The following is a 26,969-nucleotide window of genomic DNA, read 5'->3' on the forward strand; positions in this document are numbered from 1 at the left end:
TCTTCATTAACTGAGGTTTTCCACCCATGGTGGTTGACAGGGCCTTCAACCGTTTCCAGCCCATCTCCCGCACATCTGCCCTCGCATCTTTCTCTCCCTCCCAGAACCATGATAGGGTCCCCCTTGTTCTCACTTATCACCCCAACAGCCTCTGCATTCAAAGGATCATCCTCTGCCATTTCTGCCAACTCCATCATGATGTCACCACCAAACACATCTTCCCTTCACCCCCCCTGGCGACATTCTGCAGGGATCATTCCATCCGGGACACCCTGGTTCACTCCTCCTTCACCCCCTACACCTCAACCCCCTCCCACGGCACCTTCCCATGCAACCGCAGAAGGTGCAATGCCTGCCCCTTTACTTCCCCCCTCCTCACCGTCCAAGGGCCCTAACACTCCTTTCAAGTGAAGCAGCACTTCATTTGCACTTCCCTCAATTTCGTCTACTGCATTTGCTGCTCCTAATGCAGTCTCCTCTACATTGGAGAAACCAAACGCAGACTGGGTGACCGCTTTGCGGAACACCTTCGGTCTGTCCACAAGCATGACCCAGACCTCCCTGTCGCTTGCCGTTTCAACACACCACCCTGCTCTCATGCCCACATGTCCATCCTTGGTCTGCTGCATTGTTCCAGTGAAGCTCAACGCAAACTGGAGGAACAGCACCTCATCTTCCGACTAAGCACTTTGCAGCCTTCCGGATTTAACTTTGAGTTCAACAACTTCAGATCATGAAATCTCTCCTCCATCCCCACCCCCTTTCCGATCCCCCCTTTTCCAATAATTTATAATTATTTATTTTTTTTAATATATTTTTATTTTCCCACCTATTACCATTATTTTTAAATGTAATTCCATGCATTGTTTTATCTCTACCTTTTAGCTTATCTTGATCCCTTCCCCCCACCCCACCCCCACTAGGGCTATCTGTCACTTGCTCGTCCTGCTTTCTACCCTTAATGTCATCATTAGCACATTCCTTAGCTAATATCACCACCGTCAACACCCCTTTGTCCTTTTGTCTATGACATCTTTGGCAATCTCTTCTTTGCCTCCACCTATCACTGGCCCTCTATCCAGCTCTACCTGTCCCAACCCCCTCAACCAGCTTATATTTCACCTCATTTCTATATTCCTTAGTTCTGATGAAGAGTCATACGGACTCGAAACATTAACTGTATCCCTCTCCGCAGGTGCTGTCAGGGCTGCTGAGTTTTTCCAGCTATTTTTGTTTTTGATTCTCTTTCTCTTGTCTTGTAACAGAATAAGAACAATATGTACCTAATGATACTGAGCAAAGCAGGACCTCACAGTATGTAATGTCCGTCAATGAACTATATGAATCTAGGTACCTCTATTCAATGAGGTTTCAGTACTTAGATAGAGGAAGGTGTTCTAGTTGATACACAGAGCATGAATGAACAACAAAAGGGATGGTAACAAATGGTAACAGGAACCTGCTATCCAGAAAGCCAGTTCATATCCTTTCCTGGCTGATGAGACGATAGATTTGGATCTCAAAAGACCTAAAGTAGTTTAGCGGTAATGTTACTGGATTAGTACCTGTACCAATGAGTACCAGAGGCCTGTACCAATAATCCAGATACCCAAGTGCAAATTCCACCACAACAGCTGGAGAATCTGGTCACAAAATCTGGTTCACTGAGGTTCTTTTAGGACAGAAATTCATAACCGTATCCAGTGTGGCTTACCAGTAATGCTTGACCCAGAACAATTTGGGTGGCCTTTAACTGTCCCTTGAAAAGGCCTAGCAAGCCACTCAGTTGTACCAAACAGCTACCACAATGTACAATAAGAATAAAAGCAGATAGACCATATGGCTCCAATTTAGGCACTGGATTCAGACATGACAAGGGCAATAGATCGATGGGAACACCACCACCTGGAAGTTCCCCTCCAAGTCACTCACCATCCTGACTTGGAAATATATCGTCGTTCCTTCACTGTCGCTGGGTCAAAATTCTGGAACTCCCTTCCTAACAGCACTGTGGGTGTACCTACACCACATGGACTGCAGCGGTTCAGGAAGGCAGCTCACCACCACCTTCTCAAGGGCAACTAGGGATGGGCAATAAATGCTGGCCCAGCCAGCGAAGTTCACATCCCGTGAATGAATAAAACAAAATGACAAAGGAAACACCTTGCTCAAAAAATCCCGCAAAATCTTATTCGCTAAAATCTGAGGACTTGTGCCAAAACTGGGAGAACTTCCCCACGAACTAGTCCAGCAATAGACTGACCTAGTCATACTCACAAAATGATAACTTTTAGCCAATATCCCAGGCTGCTCCATTGCCTTCCCTGGGTATGTCCTGTCCCACCTATAGGACAGACCTACCAGAGGTGGTGACACAGTTGTGTAGAGCTGGGAGGAAGTGACCCTGGGAGTTCTCAACATTGGAGCCAGACCATATGAAGTCTTATGGTATCAGCTCAAACACTGGCGAGAAAACCTCCTGTTGATTACAGCCTGCTGCCTTCCCTCAGCGGAATCATTACTTCTCCACATTTGGAAGAATCACTAAGGGTAGCAGGGGCACAGAACAGATGGGCATCTTCAGTTTCCACCACCAAGACTGACTCAGAAGCACCAATGTTGGCTAAGTCCTGAAGGACATTGCTGCAGAGTGAGTTTTGCAGCAGATGGTGTGAGAACCAACAGGAAGGAGAAATCTTCTTGACCTCTTTCTCACCAATTTGTCACAGGTGCATCTGTCCATGACAGTATTGGAAGGAGTGACCACTGCACAGATCTTGTGGAGACACAGTCTCATCTTCACAGAGGACATTCTCCATTGTGTTGCATAGCACTACATCCATGCTAAATTTGGTAGTTCTATAACAGATCTACCGTCTCAAAATTGGGCATCCATGAGGCACTATGAGTCATCATTAGCAGCAGAATTGTATTCCAGCACAATCTGCAACCTCATATTCCAGCATACGCCACACCCTATCATTCCCAACAAGTCAGGGGATCAACCTTCATTCAAAAAGGAGTGTAGGAGAGCATGATAGGAACAGCACCTGGTGTATCTAATAATGAGGTGCCAACCTAGTGAAGCTGCAACACAGGACTACAGGCATGCTAAACAGCAGAAGCAGCATGTTACAGACACAGCTAGTGGTGGGGCCGGAAAATTGCCCCCATAGTATTTATGTGGCTGATCTAGTTAAGCTTCTGGTCAAAGGTAACCTTCAAGATGTTGATGGTGGGGCATTTAATGTTGTTGAATATCAAACGGAGGTGGTTAGACTCTCTCTTGGAGACAGTCTTTACTTAGTTCTCATGTAGCACTAAAGTTACTTGCCACTTGTTTATATCATCTTTTGAATCTGTATTTTTGTTTCTCCAATTCTTCAGCTCCCTGACACAGCTCTGTGCCCTCAGGGAGCTGTCAGCGCATGCTCCCATGCACATGCGCAAACTACCGCGCTCGCCCTCATCCCACCCTGACCCTAGCAGTGCTGAGCATTTCAGTACGTCTTTCACGCTGGCTGGCCGTTAATTGGCCAGCCAGCGGTCGGGGGCTGATCACAGATGGCAGATCTTTTCTCGGCTGCTCCTGGGCCTGCCCACCGTGCCCAGCCGATGACCTCAAAATTCAGCCCATAGTGTGTTTTATGATGAAGCCTGTAGTTGCATCTTGTAAAATATCATAATTTGTGCCTTTTCATGCTGTTGCTGGTGTTGCCCATGGTAAAAGTAATCTTCCTAACTTTAGAAAACAATTAGTCAGATACCAGCTTGATACATCTATTCACTATAATGTTACAATCATTGGCCAGACCCCAAGTTGTTGGCAAGATCCGAGTAGAGATCAATAACGTTTCGTTTAAGCTAGACAAAGTTTGATATCCAAGAAACTTACTAAGTGAAGAAAGTCACACGTTTCCACAGGCTTTGAACAAACAAAAATAAATTTTACGGGTTCAGGAAGATAAAACAATTCACAATATCTATCTTAACCTAAAATATTCAGGGTAAGTATGAGGTACATGTGAATTAACAAGCCCACTGAGGTTGAACATACCACACTACGCAATAAATGCCAGATGCAATCAAAACAGATTACATGGATTTCTCAACAACCTAATGAGATGTTAGTCACACTGTGAGTCAACCAATCTCACTGAAACTCCGTCTCTCTCATGAGGTTTTCCAATCTTCATCTTTGAAGATCTCATCTTGAAATTCTCTCCAAAAGTCACTCCAACTTGGACAGCTTCAACGATGGCCCACCTCACAGGGTTTCAATCTCACCTTCCAAGATTACGTTCCCCTGGATTTCCAAGTACACTCAAGAATCAACATACAAACACAATTTCAGTTCTTCAGCTATGCCAATCAGAACACCTATGCTTTTATCCAGACAAAGACACAAGCTGAAGACACGAGGAAAGGTGAAAGTTGCTGCTCTTGACATCAAGGCAGCATTCAACCAGGTATGAAACCAATGAATCCAAACAAAACTAAAGTCAAAGGGCATCAAAGGGAAAACTCCCTAGTGACTGTAAAGGAAAATGATTCTGGTAGTTGGAGGCCATTCAACAAACCTCAGGAAAACACTGTAGTAACTCCTTAGAGAAATGTTCTCAGCCAAACCATCTTCAGCTGTTTCATCAATGACTTTCACTCCATTATAAGGTATGGAGTGGACTGTTTGCTAAGGATTCTACAATGTTTGATTCCATTCGCAACTTCTCCGATAATGAGGTAACCCATGTCATTACATACTTTCAGTAGAACCTGGACAACGTCCAGATTTAGGCTGACAATGACAATGGCATAGTGGCATTGTCGCCAGACTAATAATCCAGAGACACAGGGTAATGCTCTGGGGACCTGGGTTAGAATTCCACCACGGCAGATGGTGGGATCTGAATTCAATAAAAATATCTGAAATTAAAAATCTAACGATGACCATGAAACCATTGTTGATTGTTGTAAAAACCCATCTCGTTCACTAATGCCCCTTAGGGAAGGAAACCTGTCGTCCTTACTTGTTCTGGCCTACGTTTGACTCCAGACTCCAGTGGTTGACTCTTAAGTGTCCTCTGAAATGTGCCCTCACTCAGTTGTATCAAGCCACTACAGAGTCAGAAAAAAGGAATGAAACCGGACGGACCACCCAGCATCGACCTAGGCATTGCAAGTGACAATGGCAATCTCAGCCCTGTCGACCCTGAAAAGTCCTCGTACTAACATCTGGGGGCTGACGCCAAAATTGGTGAGCTGTCTCACAGGCTAGTCAAGCAACAGCCTGACATATTCATCCTCATGGAATCATATCTTACAGATAATGTCCCAAACACCACCATCACCATCCCTGGGTATGCCCTGATCCACCAGCAGGACAGACCCAGCAGAGGTGGTATACAGTCGGGAGTGAGTTGCCCTGGGAGTCCTTAACATCGACTCTGGACCCCATGAAGTCTCATGGCATCAGGTCAAACGTGGACAAGGAAACCTCCTGCTGATTACCATGTACCACCCTCCCTCGGCTGATGAATCAATGCTCCTCCATATTGAACACCACTTGGAGGAAGCACTGAGGGTGGCAAGGATGCAGAATGTACTCTGGGTGGGGGACTTCAATGTCCATTACCATGAGTGGCTCGGTAGCACCACTACTGACTGAGCTAGCTGAGTCCCAAATGACATAGCTGTTAGACTGGGTCTGTGGCTGGTGATAAGGGAACCAGCAAGAAGGAAAAACGTACTTGACCTCATCCTCACTGTTAGGGGGAAATTAAATATATTAAAAGAAAACACAGTAAGAATTTGCTGATCACACTTAAATCTCCAGGCAGCCATTGATGCTAAACTTATTAACAATTAAGGGAAACCAGATGGACATTGCATAGCCTTGAGAGCCAGGCTGGCGATAAAGTATGACATAAATTAGATTAAATGTGCTCCTCTCTCAGGCAGGGGAAGAGATAAAATGGTTTTAGCTTAGATATGGGAAGATGAGCAATGGAAAAAGAGGGGGCTTTGATGAAACACAAATAGTCTTGAGTTGTAAGAACCAAGGTCCTTGTGTACGTGTTTTAACTTTGATTGGATAATATAATTATGTATACACCCTTTAGAATAAATGGTTAGCAAAATCACATGTTTATGTACTCAATAGGATAGAGATAGTATGGAGCCGGTGTGTCGGTTACCAATTGGATGTATTCAAATGTACTCAAATGTGTTGTGATAAGAAAAGGTACAAAAGTAATGAAATGTAATTAATCAGGGAACTGGGTCTTCATTCTTAGGAATGATTGCGGCTCCCTTGCATATGCCTGAATAAAACCGGTTAAAAGGAAGCCTGAGTCTCATGCGGTCGTTGTGGGATCGGAGAGTGTAATATCTCCTCTTCACTCACCAACCTGACTACCACAGATGCATCTGTCCATGGCAGTATCAGTAGGAGTGACCACCACACAGTCCTTGTGGAGATGAAGTCCTGCCTTCACATTGAGGATACCCTCCATCGTGTTGTGCAGCACTACCACCATGCTAAATGGGATAGATTTCGAACAGATCTAACAACTAGGCATCCATGAGGCGCTGTAGGCCATCAGCAGCAGCAAAATTGTACTCAAACACAATCTGTAACCTCATGGCTTGGCATATCCCCCACTCTACCATTGTCATCAAGCCAGGGGATCAATCCTGGTTCAATGAAGCGTGCAGGAGAGAATGCCAGGAGCAGTACCAGGCAAACCTAAAATAAGGTGTCAACCTGGAGAAGCTATAACACAGGACTACTTGCATGCTCAAACAGCATAAGCAGCAAGTTATAGACATAGCTAAGCAATCCCACAACCAACGGATCAGATCTAAGCTCTGCAGTCCTGCCACATCCAGTTGTGAATGGTGCTGGACAATTAAAGAACTCACTGGAGGAGAAGCGTCCACAAACATTCCCATCATCAATGATGGAGGAGCCCAGCACATCAGTGCAAAAGATAAGGTTGAAGCATTTGCTACAATCTTCAGCCAGAAGTGCCGAGTGGATGATCCATCTTGGCCTCCTCCGGAGGTCCCCAGCATCACCTTCAGCCAATTTGATTTACTCCACATGATATCAAGAAACAGCTGAAGGCACTGGATACTGCAAAGGCTATGGGCTCTGACAATATTCCAGCAATAGTACTGAAGACTTGTGCCCCAGAACTTGTCATGCCCCTAGCCAAGCTGATCCAGTACAGCTACCACACTGGCATTTACCCAGCTCTGTGGAAAATTACTCAGGTATGTCCTGTACACAAAAAGCAGGACAAACCCAGCCCGGCCAATTACCACCCCATAAGTCTACTCTTCATCATCAGTAGAGTAATGAAGGGATCAGCAACAGTGCTATCAAGTGGCACTTGCTTAACAATAACCTGCTCACTGACACCTAGTTTGGGCTCTGCCAGGGCCACTCAGCTCCTGATTTCATTACAGCCCTGGTTCAAACATGGACAAAAGAGCTGAACTCCCGAGGTGACATGAGAGTGATTGTCCTTGACACCAAGGCAGCATTGACCGAGTGTGGCATCAAGGAGCCCAAGCGAAACTGGAGTCAATGGGAATCAGGGGGAAAACTCTCTGCTGGTTGGAGTCATACCTAGCACAAAGGAAGATGGTTGTGATTGTTGGAGGTCAGTTATCTCAGCTCCAGGACATCACTGCAGGGGTTCCTCAACCCAACCATCTTCAGCTACTTAATCAATGACCTTCCTTCCAACATAAGGTCAGAAATGGGGATGTTCGCTAATGATTACACAATGTTCAACACCATTCATGACTCCTCAGGTACTGAAGCAGTCCATGTCAAAATGCAGCAAGACCTGGACAAATCCAGGCTTGGGCTGACAAGTGGCAAGTAACATTCCCACCACACAAGTGTCAGGCAATGACCATTTCCAACAAAGAGAGAATCTAACCATCGCCCCTTGATATTCAATGGCATTACCATCACTGAATCCCCCACTATTAACAACCTGGGGGTTACCATTGACCAGAATCTGAACTGGACTAGCCATATAAATACTGTGGCTACAAGGGCAAGTCAGGGATCATGGATGAACACATTGAGCCCTCAATTGCATTTTCCTGCTTACACCCGATACCCTTTGACTCCCTTGTTAGTCAAGGATGTATCTACCACTGCCTTAAAAATATTCAATGACCCTGCCTCTACAGTCTCTGGGGAAGAGAGTTCCAAAGACTCACAAATCTCAGAGAAAACAATTCTCATCTTGTTGCACAATTCCTAGCCTTTCCCTAATGATCATAATTGTTTTACGTTCCTCCCTCCTGTTTAACTCTCGATTCACAATTATTTCTGGGATGTTATATGCATTCTCTACACGGGAGACAGGTGCAAAATATCTGTTCAGTACTTCCGCCATTTGCTTATTTTCTATCAATTCCCCAGGCTCACTCCCTAGAAGACCAACGCTCACTTTGGTTACTCTTTTCTTTTTTAAATACCTGTAGAAACTCTTACTATTTCTAGCTGGATTTCAGTTGTACTCTAATTTCTTCCTCTTTATTATTCTTTTCATCATTCTTTGTTTTTTTTAATATTCTGTCCAATCTTCTCACCTTCCACTAATCTCCATCGAATTGTACACATTTCCTTTCAATTTGAAACTATGTTTAACTTCCTTAGTTAGCCACGATGGTGCATCCTTCCCCTAGAGTCTTTCTTTCTCACTGGAATGGATCTTTGCTGAGTGTCATGAAATATCTGCTTAAACATCTGCCACTGCATCTCTACTGACCTATCCCGTAATATAATTTCCCAGCTCACTTTAGCCAGCTCTGTCCTCATAATTGCCTTTATTTAATTTTAAAACACTAGTCTTAGGTCCACTCTTCTCTCCCTCAAACAGAATCATGTTATGACTACAACTAAGTATGAGGTCATTAATTAATTCTGTCTTGTTACACATTACCAGATCTAGAATAGCTTACTTCCGGTTGACTCTCACACAAGCTGCTCAAGAAACTGCCCTGAAAACAATATATGAACTCATCTTACAGATTACCTTTGCTAATCTGATTCATTCATTCTATATGGAGATTAATATCAACCATGATTATCGCTGTACCTCTGTCACAAATCCCCATTATTTCTTCCTGTTAACCCCATCCTACAGTGTGTTCGCACATCGGATATATTGTTTTGGACATAAATTGGACATTTATTGCCATTCCTTCATTGTCATTGGGTCAATATCCTGCAATATTCTTTCCTTAACACCATCGTGGGAACACCATCATCATAGTGACTATAGTGTTTCAAGATGAAGACCCACCATGACCTTCTTAGAGAAAACAGGGATGGGAAATAAAAATTGCAAATATCTACAATTGATATATTTATGAAATTTGAAGATGTTTTGTTGAATTTTAGGGGATTATTTCAATTTTCCTGATCTTTGAATGAAAGCAAGATTAGTTGATAGTTCACATTTTGGAGCACCAACTTGAATCTTCAGCAGCTGCACTCAAACTCCAAAATATCATGTTGTAAAGTGAGTATTACACATTCCCACTATACAATCCTACTCTTGCCATGTGTGAATTAATTCCCTGGAGTTTATTTGATGTTCCAGTTATGGCCTGTGTTGCATTATTCCTGAAGTTTTTCTTTGTAATTGGTTCAGCCATTTCATTTGTTGGAATAACCTGTGCTCCTGCATTCTTAGTGTTGCACAGCTCATGGTTACATTGGAAGTTTTGTTTTCTTTTCTACTCTTGCCTTTGTTGTTTCTAGGATCTGACTCTCTTTCTCTGATCTTGCAGTTTGTTTCTGTGTTCCAGAAAACACCCAAGTATATAGACTTTATGGAACAAATTTATCTAAATAGACCCACACCTAATGGGGAGGCTGGTAGTGAGTTCAGAACCTATTTGTCATTGAAGCAGGCTTTGCCATGGCTTTTTAACTTACCAACCATAACAGCATCCCAATTCTGTGTTTCCCAACCAATCAGAGGGTGTGGACGTTGTCTTGTTTTTTTGTTTCAATGATGCACACAGGTTAGCAACATTGCAGCTGTTATCTTATCTGTTCTTTCTCATTCGTTTGATCAGTCAGTTTCGTCTTTCACTCATCTCTGTATCTCTGTGGTTTTTTCACAATTCTTCCACTGGATGTTCTGAATGGTGACAGGGGTGATTTTGAAGGACAAGGGACCTTCTCCAGCTCTGTGTCACTATCACCCCTTGGATAGTTTTCAGGACTCTCAGGCTTTGTCTGGTTATCTGTTGCTTCACTGGTGCATTCTGGTTTTTGATCTTCAGCTACATTTTCTGGTTCAGAGCAGGGTTACGTTTCATTTGTTTTCCATAAGAATTTCCAGTTTCTCCTGTACTGTTGTCCATTTGGAGTCTGCACTATGTAAGACCCTGACTCTCCTGTGATTCCTGTGACAACAGCAGGATTCCAGATCCCTTCATGCTGAATCTTCACTGTCTCTCCCATGTTCAGGTCAGGCAGAGGTCGGGCACCTCGATTAAAGTACTGTTTCTGCTTCTGCTGTCTCAGTTTGAGCAGGTCCTGCACGCTGTAGCTCACTGGCTGTGGAATAACAGTTGGGGCATAGTTGGAAGCTTAGTTCTTAATCTTCTCCCCATTAGGAGCTGTGCTGCAGATGATCCAATGCCCTCTAATGGGGTATTCCTGAAATTCAGCAGTGCCAGGTAGGGGTCTCTTCCATTCACATTTGCCTTCTTCAACATGTGTTTTAAGGTCTGCACGATATGTTCCACCATTCCGCAATCAACTATGATCATGACAGGTATGATGAATCTGTCAAAGGAAGGGTTTCTAGTTAGAGGAACTTTGGGGTTAGAATGGCAGACTGGATATGGATTCCTGTGGCTTTAACAGGAATGGAAATAAGACATGGAAAGGTTAACATCAGTCTTTGACTTTTAACTGGGAATTCTCCTAAGGGACTGAAATGAGGTGAAGTTTGCCCAGGAGGAAGAGGCGAGGCCAGCCTATCCAACCAAGCAGGTATAATGCACGTGACCAAGGAAGTCAGCAGCAGAAGTGTGGTCCCTTCAACCGTAAACAGTGGCCCAAGAGAATCCAGGACCTCGGACGGGTAGGAAAGGTGAGTGACAAAACACTTGCAGGTACAAGTCCCACACTCAGACTTTCCCAGCATTCTCTTGTACAACATTCCTCAGGTCAACACACCATGCAACAGCGCTCATTCCTCTCTCATCAGGCACCGTCTCACAGACCCATCTGAACAGCCAACACTCATCCTCATTTTTGTGCAGTCTCACACCAATGCCTCATAGTTATCCTCCACAAATGTTGTCCTTCCCGCTTCTTCACCAATTTTTTCTCACATTCACAACTCTTTCCTTTCTCTCCTTGTAGAAGAGAGTAAAGAATTGCAGGGCAAAGCAGAAAGCTGAGTTTGGGTGAGGAGCTGGGGGCTCTCCAGTGATAGCCAGCTGGAAATGCAGACCACCTGGTCGACTGGGAAAAAGGTCTTTTTCTAGGAGGCCGCACTGTCAACAATGCCTTGCTGAGAGAACCTGAGCCTCCTGAGGCGCTGGTGCTCACACATGTTGAGAGATCTGATCCTCTCCCGGTAGACCCTGTATTTGGGATCTTGCATCCCTTGAATTGGATCTCTGTGTTAGCCCCCTCTCTCCTGAAGAGTGACGTGTGGCTGAGGAGAAGGCAGCTGCTGCGGTTGCTCCTTGTGGTGTTGGTGTTGCTGACATTGGTCTTCTTGTTCCTCATCACAGGTGCAAGATGGAGCTATATGAGGTGGTTCAAGGCCATGCTGAAGGCTGAAATCAGGGAAGTGCAGATCAAGGTTAAGGCGAACTGACTTCCAAGTTGGAAATCACCTGTCAAGCAGTAAGAGCACACTCTCAGAAGGAGTGCTGTGAGCAGCAGCCGCTCACTTAGGCATGGCTACAGCTATTCAATTTCACTGTTTGAAGGCTTTCCAGCCTATCAGTGTCACTGAACAAGCATTCCCTGCTGTGCCTGATTGATCCTGATGGGCTCTACACAGCTCTGGAAACATGTGTGTGTGCTCTCAAAGCCAGAAATTGGGATTAAATCTGTTGTAATATGATGTGCATGCACCTTTAAGTAAGTGTATCTTATGTAGTATAAGGGCCTAGCACATACAGGGTTAATGCGGGACTGAGTACAGTACCATACACACAGTGATGTAAGAGGCACATGACCCGCACCCAGGATCAGTCTAGGGTTGGACAGAGCCATGTGTACCCGCAAGCATGGAGACAGCTCCTTTACTGTATATTTGTAAATAATTCTAAGGATCAATAAAGACTTACAGTTAACCTGCATATCACTACAAAGACTTCTTCAGATCTACCAAACTGTATCCAACACCCTACAGCATGGTGGCGGCTGGTGGAAAAGTTAATGATGTCACAGAAGATGCAGAGGAAAACTAAAATGCTGGAAGACTGAGAAAAAATTCAGCAAAGCTGTCTGACCTGAAAAGAAGCTCCAGAAGCAGAGATGCAGAGAAAAAAGTCACCAGGAGAAAGCTCCAAAGAGAGGCTTGGAAGCTTGAGGCGGAAATTTAAAATCCCTTACTGCAGCAGAAAACTCCATTGAATATTTTTTGGAAGTCCAGCTTCAGATCCCAGAGTGCAAAGTCAGCTGACCAAGCATGGGCGAGCTAAAACTTTTAAAACTCCAGGCGACAGCAAGTCCTGAGAAGCTTTTAAATAGTTCAGCAGTCAGAAATTGCTATTTAAAAACTCCATCAGAAAAGCCAGATCCCCAAGTCTGCATCCATGCTTGCTCTGAAAAGAAAAAAAAAATTAATGCAGAAGGATTGTGACAAAAGAATCAGCTTTAAAGACCAGCAAAGGTCAGGATTCGACGTTTTAGTGACCCTAAAGCATAACATTGAAACTAAGAAGTCTGCAGCTGGTCGACCCAAGCAGCCATTATTTCAAATTCCTTCAAGCTGAGCGTGATCGCCTTTGTAGCAGGATCCACCAGAACCGGCAAGTGCGGGAAACCCCTCTGTCTCCAAGCGAATGGCAACACATCTTGAAATCTTGAAATCCTGAAATCCTACACTTTTAAAAATTTACCTGTGGATCAGGATTCCACACTTCCAAATCAGTTCGGACTAATCCAATGCCTGGGTCAATCACGTAATTGGGTACTTTGGAGGAAAAGATTCCTAAGATACAGCATCACTTTGGGTTCAGACAAAAAGTCAGAAGCAGAGCAGGTTAACACACTGCTTCCTTCGCTAGGCCCGATTGTGAATCAATGAATCATCTGCTAAATTTGAAGAAGTACTAAAATCATCTGATGTTTTGAAGCAATAAAACACTTGAAAGAGCTAAATTTAACAAGTGAGTCCAGCAGCCAGGAGAACCTGTCGAATTGTTCATTCATGACCTGTATAGAACGGCTGAAGGTTGCAAATACAGAGACTTAAATTCTGAACACATCAGAGACAGAATAGTGGTAGGTGTAGCAGACGACGCACTCTTGGACCTCATGCAAGCAAAGGAAAAAGCAATCCAGATAGTTAGGCAGTCGGAACTCCGTGAGTTGCACAGAGCCATTTTACAGGGAGAGAATAAACCGTGATGCAGAGGCCAACCCACAGTTCAGCTAATTAAGCAACAAAGGCGCCAAACTCCAAGCAAAGGAAAGCAATACCCGACCTGGCCAGCAGAGCAACCATGCCAATGCTGTGGAGCAAAGCACTCCCATAGGCAAGATCAGTGTCCTGCAATTTTAGCCCAATGCTTTCAGTGCAACAGGGTTAGACACTACAACAAACTGTGTAAGACAAATAGATACAGGAGCCAGCGTAACAATCCTGTCAGGCAAAGAACCGTGACTGAGACACCTTTGGGTATGAACAACAGAGACGCCAGTCCTAGGGCCCGGAGGAACCAGACTTCCAGTCATAGACATGATTCTGGAACCATTAAGGTGTGGCAGCAAACAAATCTTCAAGCTGATGTACATCATCCATAACCAGCCTTTCTCTCCCTTGAGCAGAGGTGCCTGTGTAGCCCTGGACCTCCTCAAAATGGCAGAAGATGTCAAGACAACCACCGTTGTTAATCATATAGAACGACAAGTTCCTGAGTGCTCAAACAGGAAAAGAGTATCCTGACTGGGACTTTATCTCTGAACTGTCTTCTCGCTTTTCAGAGCAGGTTTCTCCAATCTCGTTAGAGGTGCTGGAAAACCTTCTATGGTCAGACCGGCCAGTCAGACCTGGAGATAACCACAATGCCTCAAGTGCAGGATGTAAAAGAGAGCAACCAGCAATCCGATGAGCCTCAACCTTCAGCTGTGACAACAGTATAGCAGGTCAACACTGCAACCACTGAATATACGCTGCAGCTCTCAGCTAGCATGCCAAAGTTACAAGAGATGCTGGAACCTGGTAGCAGCATCCATTGCCGACAGTAAAGCACAGGGCTGAGCGTACCACTAAATCTCATTTTAGTCACAGGAATGCTCATTCTCTGCCACAGAGGACATCACGACAACTCACATGACGATGGAAGAAGCAAAAGAAATGACAAGGAGATGAACACAATCTTCATCCGCCCCACAAGACACGAGTTAGGGTTGCAGCCATTGAACAGCGCAACAGCCGAATTGACCAAGAGCGGTTCAATATGAAAGAATGCAAGAAAAGGATGAAAACATACCCAGATGCCATAACAACCTCCAAACCTACAGGAAGAACCAGCAATGAATGAGCCTAACAATCCTCCCACAATCGTGTGAACAAAATATGGAAGGGTTATAAGGTAGCCAAACCACCTGAACCTTTAAATTCAAGGACTTGAAGGGAGGAGATGGCGTAGTAATAATGTGATAATGACAATGCAAATGTAGGATAGTAATTACAATGTAAGACATAGGGTTAACCAAAATCACTTAAAATACATCAGATAAAGACTTGGGGAGAGGTGTAGAATATAGGGTTAATGTGGGGCTAAGTACAGGACCATCCACACAGTGATGTAAGAGGCACATGATCAGCACCCAGGGGCAGTCTAGGGTTGGACAGAACCATGTATACCCACAGTATGGAGAGAGCTCCTAGCTTGTACCCTTTGCCGTATATTTGTAAATAGTTCTAAGAGTCAATAAGGACTTACACTTAACCTACATGTCACTATGAAGACTTCTTCAGACCTACTGAACTGTATCCAACAGTCTACAACACCTTATACTGCTGTCAATCATTACATCAATCAACAGGATTGGATGTAAAAATCTCATGACTTGTAGTCTGCAAGCAGCTGGAGCAGAGATTAGGGGCAAGATTTTCCCTCCATCCAGGGTGAAGTTGAAGGGCGGGTGCGCACAGGCGCGCTTCCGATCGGAGCCCCCGATTGGGGGCGTGGCACCATTTTACGTGGACGGGCCAATTAAGGCCCACCCAGTGCAACGTCCGCATGGAAGTGCTATGCGCTCCCTGTGTAGGCGGGGGGAATCCAAAAATCAAGAGTGTGCTCTTTCGCGCATGCGCACAAAAGAGCACACTCATCTCCCTGAGGCTGAGTGCAGCCTCAGGGGGGTTGGCTGTTCTGTCACAAATATGAAAAATAGAAAAAAAAAATTCCTGACATGTAACCTCATGTGACACTGTCACATGAGTTGGGACATGTCCATAATTTTTACAAAAACTTTAATAAAATTTTTTAAAACCTACATGAAACCTCATCCCACCCGTGGAAGAGGTTTCATGCTTTTTCTAATTCCCGCCGGGGCTCCTGGCCTGCCCGCCAACCTTAAGGTTGGACGGGCAGGTCCATTAATTAGTTTAAGTACTCTGTCAATGGCCTCAATTGGCCATTGGCGGGTCGGCGGGCCCGCAGCTGATTTTGCTGCACCCCTGCCTACCGGAAAATTTAAATGGGGCGCGGTGACGTCAGGAGTTCCACCCGACATCACCGCGTGTCATTTTACGCGTTGGCGAGCGGGCCCTGCCCCCGCTCCCCGACGGGAAAATCCTGCCCTAGAAGTACAATGCACAGTCTCCCAGTTAACTGTATCTGTGTATAGTCTTATCTTCAAATAAGGTATGGCAGCAAACAAGTATTCAAGCTGATGTACATCATTCATAATCAGCCTCTGTCTCTCTTGAGCAGAGATGCCTACGTAGCCCTGAATTTTCTCAAAATGGCAGAAGATGTCAAGACAACCACTGTCATTAATCAGACAGAACTGCAAGTTCCCGAGTACTCAAACAAAAAAAGAGGGTCCCATGACCCTGCCTTTTCCATGTAGCCCTGAATTTTTTTCTCTTCAGCTACTTAACCAATTCTGTTTTGAAAGCCACGATAGAATCTGCTCCACCACACTCTCAGGCAGTGCATTCCAGGCCCTAATCACTTGCTGTATAAAAAGCATTTCCTCATGTCACCTTTGCTTCTTTTGCCAATCACTTTAAATCGGTGTCCTCTGGTTCTAGATCCTTCCAGCAATGGAAACAGTTTCTCCCTATCTACTCTCATGATTTCAACACCTTTATCACCATTCTCTTTTCTAAGGAAAACAGCCCCAGCTTCTCCAATGTCCTCCATTTGGATTTTATTTTTTGCCAAGTGCCAGTCTGTATCTCGTTTCATATTTTTTCTTTCTGTAGGAGCTGTCCTTTATTCTGCCATTAACACCTACTCTGGATCCATGCTTTGTTTCTTTACTACAACCATTATCACTCCCTTGCCTTTTGTTCCATAACATCTTTGTTATTTAATCTCTCCCTTCCTATAACCTATCCCTGACCTTCCCTTTTGTTCTGGGCTTATCCTTACACCCTTTTTTGAACAAGGGTGTAACATTTGCAGTTCTGGCATTACCCCTGTATAGAAGGTAGATTGGAAAACTATGGCCAATGCCTCTGCAATTTCCACACTTACTTCCTTCAGTATCCTTGGATGCATCTCATCCTGTTCTGGTGACTTACCAATTTTAAGTACAACCAGCCTTTCTAACAGCTTCTCTGTATCAATTTTTAGCCCATCATGTGTCTCAACTACCTCCTCCTTCACTATGACTTGTGCAACATCTCCTCCCCTGCTAAAAATGGAAGTAAAGGCAGACATAATGAGTGACAGATGCAAAGTACTCATTTAGTACCTCAGCCATGACCCTTGCCTCCATGCATAAATCACCTTATTGAATGCTTTCTGAAAATCCAAATACACTATATCCACTTGATCCCCCTTATCTACCTTGCTAGTTACACTCTCAAAATCTCTGATTTATAAAACACAATTTCCCCCTCATAAAACCTTGTTACCTCTGCCTAATCATATTGTGATTTTCCAAATCCCCTGTTGTCATGTCCTCAATAAAGACCCTCACATTCCCCCTACTACTGATGTTAGGCTGACTAGTCTGTTAGCATTAGTTTTGAAAATTACTAAGACAGCAACTAAAATTTAGAAGGCTTGATATATCTGTTTTTCTTATTTTCTAAATTAAAATATTATTTTACTCACTGAACCAGAACTTCCAGAAGTTGTCATCGGCTACTGCTTCATTAAACCAGCATCTCCAGAAAAAGCCCTCATGATGAAATGTGGCACTACCTTTATCTCCCTTTTAAACATGAAAGGAAATGTTTAAGTATTCCATCATTTGCAGTATTCTTATAATACGCAAAAATATATTATTTATAATATCATCTTCATTGTTTTAAGATTTTACATACTCTAATTTTGGTTGATTTTCCAATAAAGTTGACTAAATACAAAACTGACAAAATCAATTTTACCATTGCAAAAACTTTTCAAATACATTTCTGCACCATTTTCTATTAAAGTGGAAAATTTCATGTAAAATTTTAAAATTACATTACGTTTGAATTAATGAATTGTATTAAAGCATCAATTATATTTTAAGATTAACTAGTGCTCAAAACATTCCATTTTAAAATGCAATGTGAACTCATATCAACCAGTGCCTATGGAAACATTCACATTTACCTCCAATACCATATATACATATGATACATATAACTGGTGAAATTATCATGGTTTTCAAAGTTAAGCTTTGCTAGTGTTAGTGCCACCATAATGCCTTATTTCAGGAACACACCTGCAGAAATCATCGCCAGCTCAATGATGGAAATGTGAGTGAGATAGAATTAAAATGATTTTGTTGCATACTTAGCTCTTTTGGAGTCTGTTGTGAATGGCATCTATTTCCCTCATTGACAAACAATGACAACTTGCATTTATATAGTGCCTTTAATGCAGTTCAACACCCCAAAGCACTTAACAGGAATGATTAACAGACAAAAATTTGAAACTGAATCTTACATCCCAGGCTTCTCCTTCACTTTCTCTGGTTAGGACTATCCCACCGGAGGACTCCGCAGAAGTGATGACACATTGGGAGAGAGTGGCCCTGGGAGTCCTTAACATTGACTCCTGATCACATGAAGTTTGATTGTTTCAGGTCAAACATAGGCAAGGAAACCTCCTACTGGTTACTGCCTACCATCGTTCTTCAGCTAATGAATGAATATTCCTCCATGTTGGACAGAATTTAGAAGAAGTACTGAGGGTAGCAAAGAAACAAAATGTACTCTGGGCAGGGAACTTCAATGCTCATCACCAACAGCTGTTCAGTACCACTACCACTGACCGAGCTGGCTAAGTTCTGAAAGACAAAGCTACTAGGCTGGATTTGTAGCCGGTGTTGAGAGAACCAATATGAGAGAAAAAAATTATCGAAGCTCAGCCTCATCAATCTAGCTATTGCAAATGCATCTTTCTGCAACTGCATTGGTCAGAGTAACCACTGCATAGTACTTGTAGAGACAGAGTCTGGTCTTTCCATTAAAGACACCTCCATTATGTTGCATGATACTGCCGCCGTGCTAAATGGGATAGATTTAGAACAGATCTAGCAGTTCTAAACTGGGCCTCCATGAGCCAACAACAACAGAACTGTTTTCCACCAAATCTGTAAACCTCATGGCCTTTCATATACCTCACTCTATCATAATAATCAGGCCAGGGACTTACCCTACTAAAACTCCTACAACAATGTGATCTTGAAGTAATTCATTTTTCAGGGCTCCATATTTGCAATTCCCAGATAGTTGATATATAAATTGTTAATGAAGGTCTTTGGATACATCTATTGAACTTCACCTTTTCTAAGTCTGTGTTCCTTCTGAGGCTGAACTATGTATCAAAAGCTTTTAGAATGTTTATGTATGTTGTTGTTTCTTCATTTATGCCTGTCTGACCAGTACATCATCTGCACTATTGCCTATGGCGTAGAGATGGATCCTGACCTTGTCCCTTACTAGGTTTCTCTGCTAGTCCCAAAGTGGTTCTGTACCTGGTAAACCTACGATGCCAGTTCTGCCACTTCTTGGCTTGATTCAGGTCTTCCACATATTCAAAGCACTCTGGGAAGAGTAAGATTTTCTCCTTCGCTTTTCTTCACTCTAGCCTTTCTTCCAATTCTGTTGGTGTTTTTCCCACACTGCCTTTTCTTTGGAGTCATTTTGCTTACTGCTTTTTCAGTTGCTGGGCTTTTTCCTCAGAGTTTTTTTTCTGTTGTCTTTACTGCTGCCACCATCTGTTATAATCATTGTGGGCTTAGGTTTTCTTTGGTCAGGATCAACAGAGACTGCTGGAGACAACACTGTTGGTAAATTTTAACTTTTATTAAACATTCTTCTAACTATGTACAGTACAAGGCTTAACATAGAACTATCTCTGTTTGTGATCTTACACCACTGATGATGTAGACTATCTATTTACATATTTAATGTTAACCGTTTACACTACAAGTCCCCCCAAGACTCTGAGTCTATTAGATACATTATTTACATTATCCTACATTAAACAGTGGGAATGACATGCTGTAGGCCGAGCTATGCAATCCTATATCCAAAGAATCAGATCAAAGCTTTGCAGTCCTGCCACATCCAGTCGTGAATGGTGGTAGACAATTAAACAGCTAATGGGAAGAGAAAGAGACTTCATGAACATCCTCATCCCTAATGAGGGTATAAACCAGCATGAGTGCAAAAAACAAGGCTGAAGTGTTTACAACCATCTTCATCCAGAGGTGCCAAGTACATCTTCCTGAGGTGTCCATCATCACAGATGCCAATTTGATTCACTCCACCTCATATCAAGAAATGGCTCAGTGCACAGGTACAGCAAAGGCTGTGGGCCACAACAACATCCCAGATGTAGTGCTGAAGACTTATGTTCCAGAAGTAGCTGTACCTTTAGCCAAGTTATTTCAGTACAGCTACAACACTGGCATATATCTGACAATGTGGGATATTGCCCAGGTATGTCCTGTCCACACAAAGTAGAACAGATCCAATCGATGAATTACAGTCCAATCAGTCTATTGGCAATCAACAGCAAAGTGATGGAAGGGGCTGACGACAGTGATATCAAGCGGCACATCTCACGGCTCTGGCATGGCTCTGAAGAAGAGTCACATGGACTCGAAACATTAACTGTTTTTCTCTCCACAGATGATGTTGGACTTGCTGAGTTTTTCCAGCATTTTCTGTTTTTGTTACGTCTCACCAGTACCCTGCTCACCAATGCTCAGTTTGGGCTCTGTCAGGGCCACTTGGCTCCAGACACCATTCACCCTTGGTCTAATCATGGGCAAAAGAGCATATTTGGTGAAATATCAGTTTTATAGTAGGACTGGCAGAAAACTCACAATCAAGATTTATCCAAAATAATTCTGTTTTCTCAACTATCTAACATCAATCAATATAAACCCTGTACAACTTTATTGGTGGCTGCTAAATTCAAAAATTCAGTTTTACGTTTTATTGGCATGGCAGGAAAGAGCAATCTTTTTGGTATTACCTGGCTGCTAACCAATATTGAGTAAAGACAAGTGTGGACCAGCTGAACTCAGATCCCACTGTCAATCACAGGTGCTACAGTCCAAAGACACCTATGTCCTAACAAAGACATCCAATGACCTTCATCCATCTGTCACCTGCATGCAGATTCTTGACTAGGGACTCACTCATTCACAACCCTGTCCCCAACATCAATCCGCCATCGTACGATGCTGCCACAGGACTTGTCTGCTGGACCCTGGTAAAAGACTGCATGTGATTTTGTTTAATATGAGGACCTTGTGGCACTGTCATTGTCTGCACAATCTTGACAGGTTGGTGGTCAGATCTCAGTTATGTATCAAACCATGATGATCAGGACCACATTCCCACTGCAGCTTTTTTCTGCTGAGATACACATTCTTCCTTCACCTGTTTTACCCCCTAAGAGGACTTTTTGGACCACACTTTGTCTGGTTCCCCACTGACCTTGCTGCCATGGATAGGCCTTCCCCTGACTTTGCTGCTGTGGATAGGCCTACCAGGAGCAAGTAGCTTCTGAAGGCATCACTCAAAGGATTGCCAGAATGGTGGCCTCTCCACCATGTCAAGGTGACAATCCATGGAGAACACACACAAGGATCCTATATACATTTGGGAGCATGTCAAGCCCTTGGTGAAGGTGCAGAGGAGGTTGACTGCAATTAAAGCAGGGTTGAAGTTATGCAAAGAGATTAGAGAAGCTGGGATTGTTCTCCTTAGAGCAGAGAAGGTTAAGGGGAGATATAATAGAGGCGTTCAAATGCATTTTGATGGAGATAAGAAGGTGCAAGTATTTCCACTAGCAGAAGGGTGGGTAACCAGAGAATATAGATTTAATGTACTTGGCAAAGAGCCAGACATGAGATGAGGAGGATTCGTTTTATGCAGCATATTATTATGATCTGGAATGCATTGATTGAAAGGGTGATGGAAACATTCAATAGTAACTCTCAAATGATAATTGAATAAATGCTTGATGGGGAGAACAGGGAAATACTAAACAGGAGGAGAATGGGACTAACTGGATAGGTCTTTCAAAGATTGGTACAGGCACACTGAGCCAATTAGCACCTTTCTGTGCTGTTACATTCTATGATTCTCCTTGCAGAATCTGGTAAGAAATGGACAACTAGTTCTATCCTATGAAAAAGACCACAGAGATAAGGCAATAATGATACTATATTTCCTGTAGATTTGCTGTAATTAATTTATATAATTTATATTCAAATATAATGAATATAGGTCAGTGAGCAGCAGCTAAACACAGAGAAAATCCTCATCACGTCAGAGGTATGTTTAGAAATTACAACTTGACCTGTGTCTGTCATGGTGCTGAGCTGTCGGCCTTTTTTATTCACAAAAAAGTAGTTGAGATTCACCAGCATTATAAATCTGAAAGTAAAAAAATCAGCGGAATTTAATCCTTCCCCGGTGATAAGTGTGAAGGCAGATGGGGCCATTTGATCCGGCGGGAGGATTCGGGGTCAGGACCCCGCCGCCTTCCCTTCTTTGCCCAATTAAGTCCAGGATGGCAAAGCTCATGGGCGGCGTTCTTGCCCGGAATAGTTGGGGCCCTTAAGTGGACAGTTAAGTGGTGATGGCAGGGGGAGTCACCATGTGGAGAGCCCGAAGTGCAAAACCCTGTCGGGTTTGCCAGCAGCCTTCCCTGGGGTGGGGGGCATTCAGTGCCTGATCAAGGGACCCAGCATCGGGAAGGGGGGGTGCCTGCTGAGAGCCAGCCCTTTGCTCTTTCTGCAGACCCCCTTCACCCCACCACACTCCTGCAACCCCTATCCCATGGCCTCAATCCTGCCCTTACTCACCTTTGGCCCGGGATTCCTCATTGATCCTGGGACATGAGTGGATGAACTGCCAGCAGCTACCCCAGGCGGCACTGAATGCAATAGAAAGTTGCTGGCCTCCGATTGGCCAGCAACTCTTGGGGAGCAGGATTTCCGCCCTCAAAGGGTATCTAACCTCAGGGAAAGCCTGACGCTTAAGTGCCTGATTTAATTCCAGTGGGCTCTCCCCAGCAGAGGTGACACAGGGCTCCCACCGGTTCTCGAGCCAGTGGGTGAGAGCCCTCGTGCAAACATTAAATCCCGTGCAACAAGCGAGCAGGAACCAAACAGAGAACCCCATCACTACCTCTATAGGTACAGTTAGCAAGTACAGTAATGTGAATGGGAAATGAGCACTCATTCAATGTGATAAACACATGTGATGTCTCTGAACTCATTTGTTACAAGTACTTTAATATATTATCAAAAAAGGCCATGAGGGAACATTACAGATGTTGTGGGTGTGAAACTAATGAATTGTTACTGTCTTAAAAATTAATGAGGTTCCAAGTACCAATTTACAATGCCTTAAGCCATACAGTTGCTATTTTTATCAGCCAAAGTTGCATACAGTGGGATATTAAGGACTGCGACACCTGGTGGAGGCTCCCAGGGAAAGAATTTAGAGAGGAGCCTTGTTTCGATGATAGGAAGGACTTCACCTGAATGTAGCTGATGTAACATGCCAGAAATAGAGAGTAACCTGGGTGCTAAAAAGAGTGAGGAAACTAAGGTAATTAATATCCACAGAGAAAAAGTACTCATAAAACTTAAGGGACTAAAATCCAACAAACCCCAGGACCTGATGGTCTACACCCTTGAGTTCTAAAAGAGATAGCTGCAGAGATATTGGATACGCAGGCTATGATTCTTCAAAATTCCCTAGTTTCTTGATCGGTTCCAGCAGATTGGAAGTTAGCAAATGCAACACTGCTGTTCAAGAAAGAAAAGGAGCTACAGGCGAGTTATCTTTTCATCAGTCATCAGGAACGTGCTGGAATCTATAATTAAGGAAGTCTTAATAATTCATTCAGAAAATTATAGTATGACCAAACAAAGCTTATGAAAGGGAAATTGTGTTTGACAAATTTATTAGAGTTTTTGAAAATGTAACTAGTTGGGTACATAAAGGGGAACCAGTATATGTAGTCAACCTTAATTTCCAAAAGGTACTCAATAAATGCCAGACAAAAGGTTAACAAGTAAGGTAAGGGCTCGTGGAGTTGGAGGTAACACATTAGCATAGATAAGGGGGTTGTTTAACACTTAAGAAGCAAAGAGTAGGCATAAAAGGGGCATGTTTAAGTTGGCAGGCTGTGACTGGTGGAGTGCCGCAAGGATCAGTGCTGGGTACTGAGCTATTTACAATCTATGTTAATGACTTATAGAAACTTAGCCTGCAGGCACAGCAACCAGTTAGGAAGTCAGAAAACACGTTTGCCTTTATTGCAAGGGAATTGGAGTACAGGAATAACAAGTCTTATTTGGTGAGAGCACACCTGGGGTACTGTGGGGTTTCCATATTTAATGAAGGATAGAGTTGCCTTGGAGGCAGCACAGCGAGGATTCACTAGATTGGTTCCTTGCATGAGAGGGTTGTCCTGCGATGAGAGACTGTGTAAATTAGGCCTATTTTTTTTGGTGCTTAGAAGAATGAGACATATTATTGAAACACACAAGATTTTGAAGGGGCTTGACAGGATGGATGCTGAGAAATTGTTTCCACTGGTCTAGGGATCTAAAACATGGGGGCACAGTCTTATGATAAGGGGGTGATCATTTAGGACTGAGATGAGGGGGGAATACTTCACTCAAAGGCTTGTGAATCTTTGGAATCCAATGCCCCATGTTGAATACATTAAAGGCTGGGATAGATAGATTTTTGGTCTATTTTGATTTTTGGGAGCAAGTGGGAAAGTGGATTTGAAGCCCAAGAAGAACCATGATTGTACTGCATGGTGGAGCGGGCTTGATGGATCATATGGTCTACTCTTGCTCTCACCTCTTGTGTTCTTTTGTTCTTATGAAGTTGGAGATGAGCAAAGGTACACAGAGCAATAAGTATATAACAATATTCTCTATGCCAACATGTCCATGCAGACTGATTGTGCACATGTATTTAATAGTTTGGCTTGAATTTCCTTGGAGCTGCTTTCACTGGTTCTCCAACCATAAGAAATAGTTTTTTCCTTATTCACCCCATCAACATTTATGGGAATTGGCTCATACTGCCCTGTATCTACTCGTAGAATGACATAACCTAAGAATATACTAGCATCCCCAAGCAATTTGAAGTGGATGCTCATATGTCTTGCCCATGTGTTTCTTCAATCTCTCTGAAAGTTAACCAACAGGAGGTGAGGCAAAGTTTGGTTTGAATCATAAATTTCTTTACCCGACAGTAAGGTGAAAAGTATTGGATGTGATCAAAGTCTCACACTTCAATCTGTAATTCTGAAATAAGGAAAATAAAGACCAGACATGCCATCTATTTGGGTGGGTGCTCTTACCTAGCCTACTTAATCTTCCCATATCTGTAATCGATTTAGCTCATCGAAGGCCCTTTTTCTTTAACAAAACACTGTGTGCCCTTGTTGCCTTGCTGTTTCAAAAGCTCTCCTGAGGCAGGTGCTGGCCAGAGCAAGAGAAGGGAACCTCAAGTTGAAGAAGGAAAAGTGCAAAATAGGTCTGCATGAAATCAAGTGCTTGGGACATGTGCTGACAAGTGAGAGGCTGAAGCTGGACCCAAGTAAAATCAAAGCAGTCGTGAACATGCCACCCTCAGAATGGAAGAAAGAAAAGGGCAGGATTTTTACCTTGTTAGGTGGGTGCGGCAGCCGGGCCCAGGAGCAGTTATGAAACGGGAGCAGTCACAATGACTGAATCACAGCGGCAGTATGCCCAAATAGAGAAAGAAATTATAGCAATTGTGTTTGGCCCAGAATGCTTCCACCACTATGGCAAAAACATGGAAGTAGAGTCTGATCATAATTTTAAGCTATACTTAAAAAGCCCCTGAATTGTGCACGACCAAGAATCCAAAGATTACTAATGCGTCTGCAGAAGTACCAGGTCAGAGTTAAATACAAACCAGGCAAGGAAATGTGCATCGCAGACACTCTGTCACGTGCATATCTACCCATCACGGAGGAAGAGGATAAAGAAATGGAAGCACAGGTTAAATGCTGACAAAGAACTTACCTGTGGCTGTAACTAAACTGGATGAGATCAGGGAAGAGACCAAGAACGACGTCACTCTGAGAAAACAGCAGCAGATTGTGTGGGCCAGCCAGTTTGCACATCGGAGCGGAGCCCCTTCTGCTGTACAAGAATACTGGAACTTTTGAGAGGAACTTCATGTAGCAGAAGGAATACTTTTCAAGGAAGAAAAAAATCATAATTCCTGCAACACTGAGGAAAGAAATTCTGCAGTGCATACATGAAAGTCAACTCGGCATAGAAACATGCAGGAGAAAAGCTCGAGATGTAATGTATTGGCCTGGAATGGGAGCACAAATCGGTGAAATGGTGAATGCGTGTGTAGCGTGCCAAAAGTACAGCAAATCAAAACAAAAATAACCACTTCAGCCACACAGTGTTCCAGAGGGGCCCTGGCAGAAAATTGGAGTGGACTTGTTCACATTTGGCAACAATGAGTACCTACTAGCAGTAGATTATTACTCAATGTTTTTTCAGTCTGTGCTGCTGAGAAATGATAGTAAGAGCATCATTGTAATAAATCATTTAAAATCAATTTTTGCTCCCCATGGCATACCTGAAGTGCTCACCTCAGTTAATAGTCCACAATTCTCAGGTGCCGAGTTTAGCAAATTTGCACAGGGTTGGGAGTTTTGCCACATTATGTCAAGTCCCAAATATTCACAATCCAGCCGAATGGTGGAACATACCGTGCAGACCTTTAAGCACCTGCTGAAAAAGACAAAGGCGGACGGAAGAGACCCCTACCTGGCTCTGCTGAATTTCACGAATACTCCATTAGAGGGCATTGGATCATCTCCAGCACAGCTCCTGATGGGGCAAAGACTAAGAACTAAGCTTCCAACTATGCCCCAACTGTTATTTCCACAGGCAGTGAGCTACAGTGTGCAGGACCTGCTCAAACTGAGACAGCAGAAACAGAAACAGTTCTTTGATCGAGGCGCCCGACCTCTGCCTGACGTGAATATGGGAGAGACAGTCAGGA

General features: G+C 43.5%; 1 protein-coding gene across 1 annotated transcript in view; it reads right to left on the reverse strand.

Moving 5' to 3' along the window:
• Window positions 1-26,969, reverse strand: part of tmem182a (transmembrane protein 182a) — a 66,590-nt gene that overhangs the window by 28,103 nt on the left and 11,518 nt on the right. The window contains exon 2 of the mRNA XM_078545601.1: window positions 17,539-17,638. Within this exon, the coding sequence (XP_078401727.1) occupies window positions 17,539-17,638 (100 nt within the window). The remainder of the gene's footprint in view (window positions 1-17,538; window positions 17,639-26,969) is intronic.

The sequence above is a fragment of the Cetorhinus maximus genome, chromosome 7 (genome assembly GCF_964194155.1).
Source record: "Cetorhinus maximus chromosome 7, sCetMax3.hap1.1, whole genome shotgun sequence".
Taxonomy (NCBI): domain Eukaryota; kingdom Metazoa; phylum Chordata; class Chondrichthyes; order Lamniformes; family Cetorhinidae; genus Cetorhinus; species Cetorhinus maximus.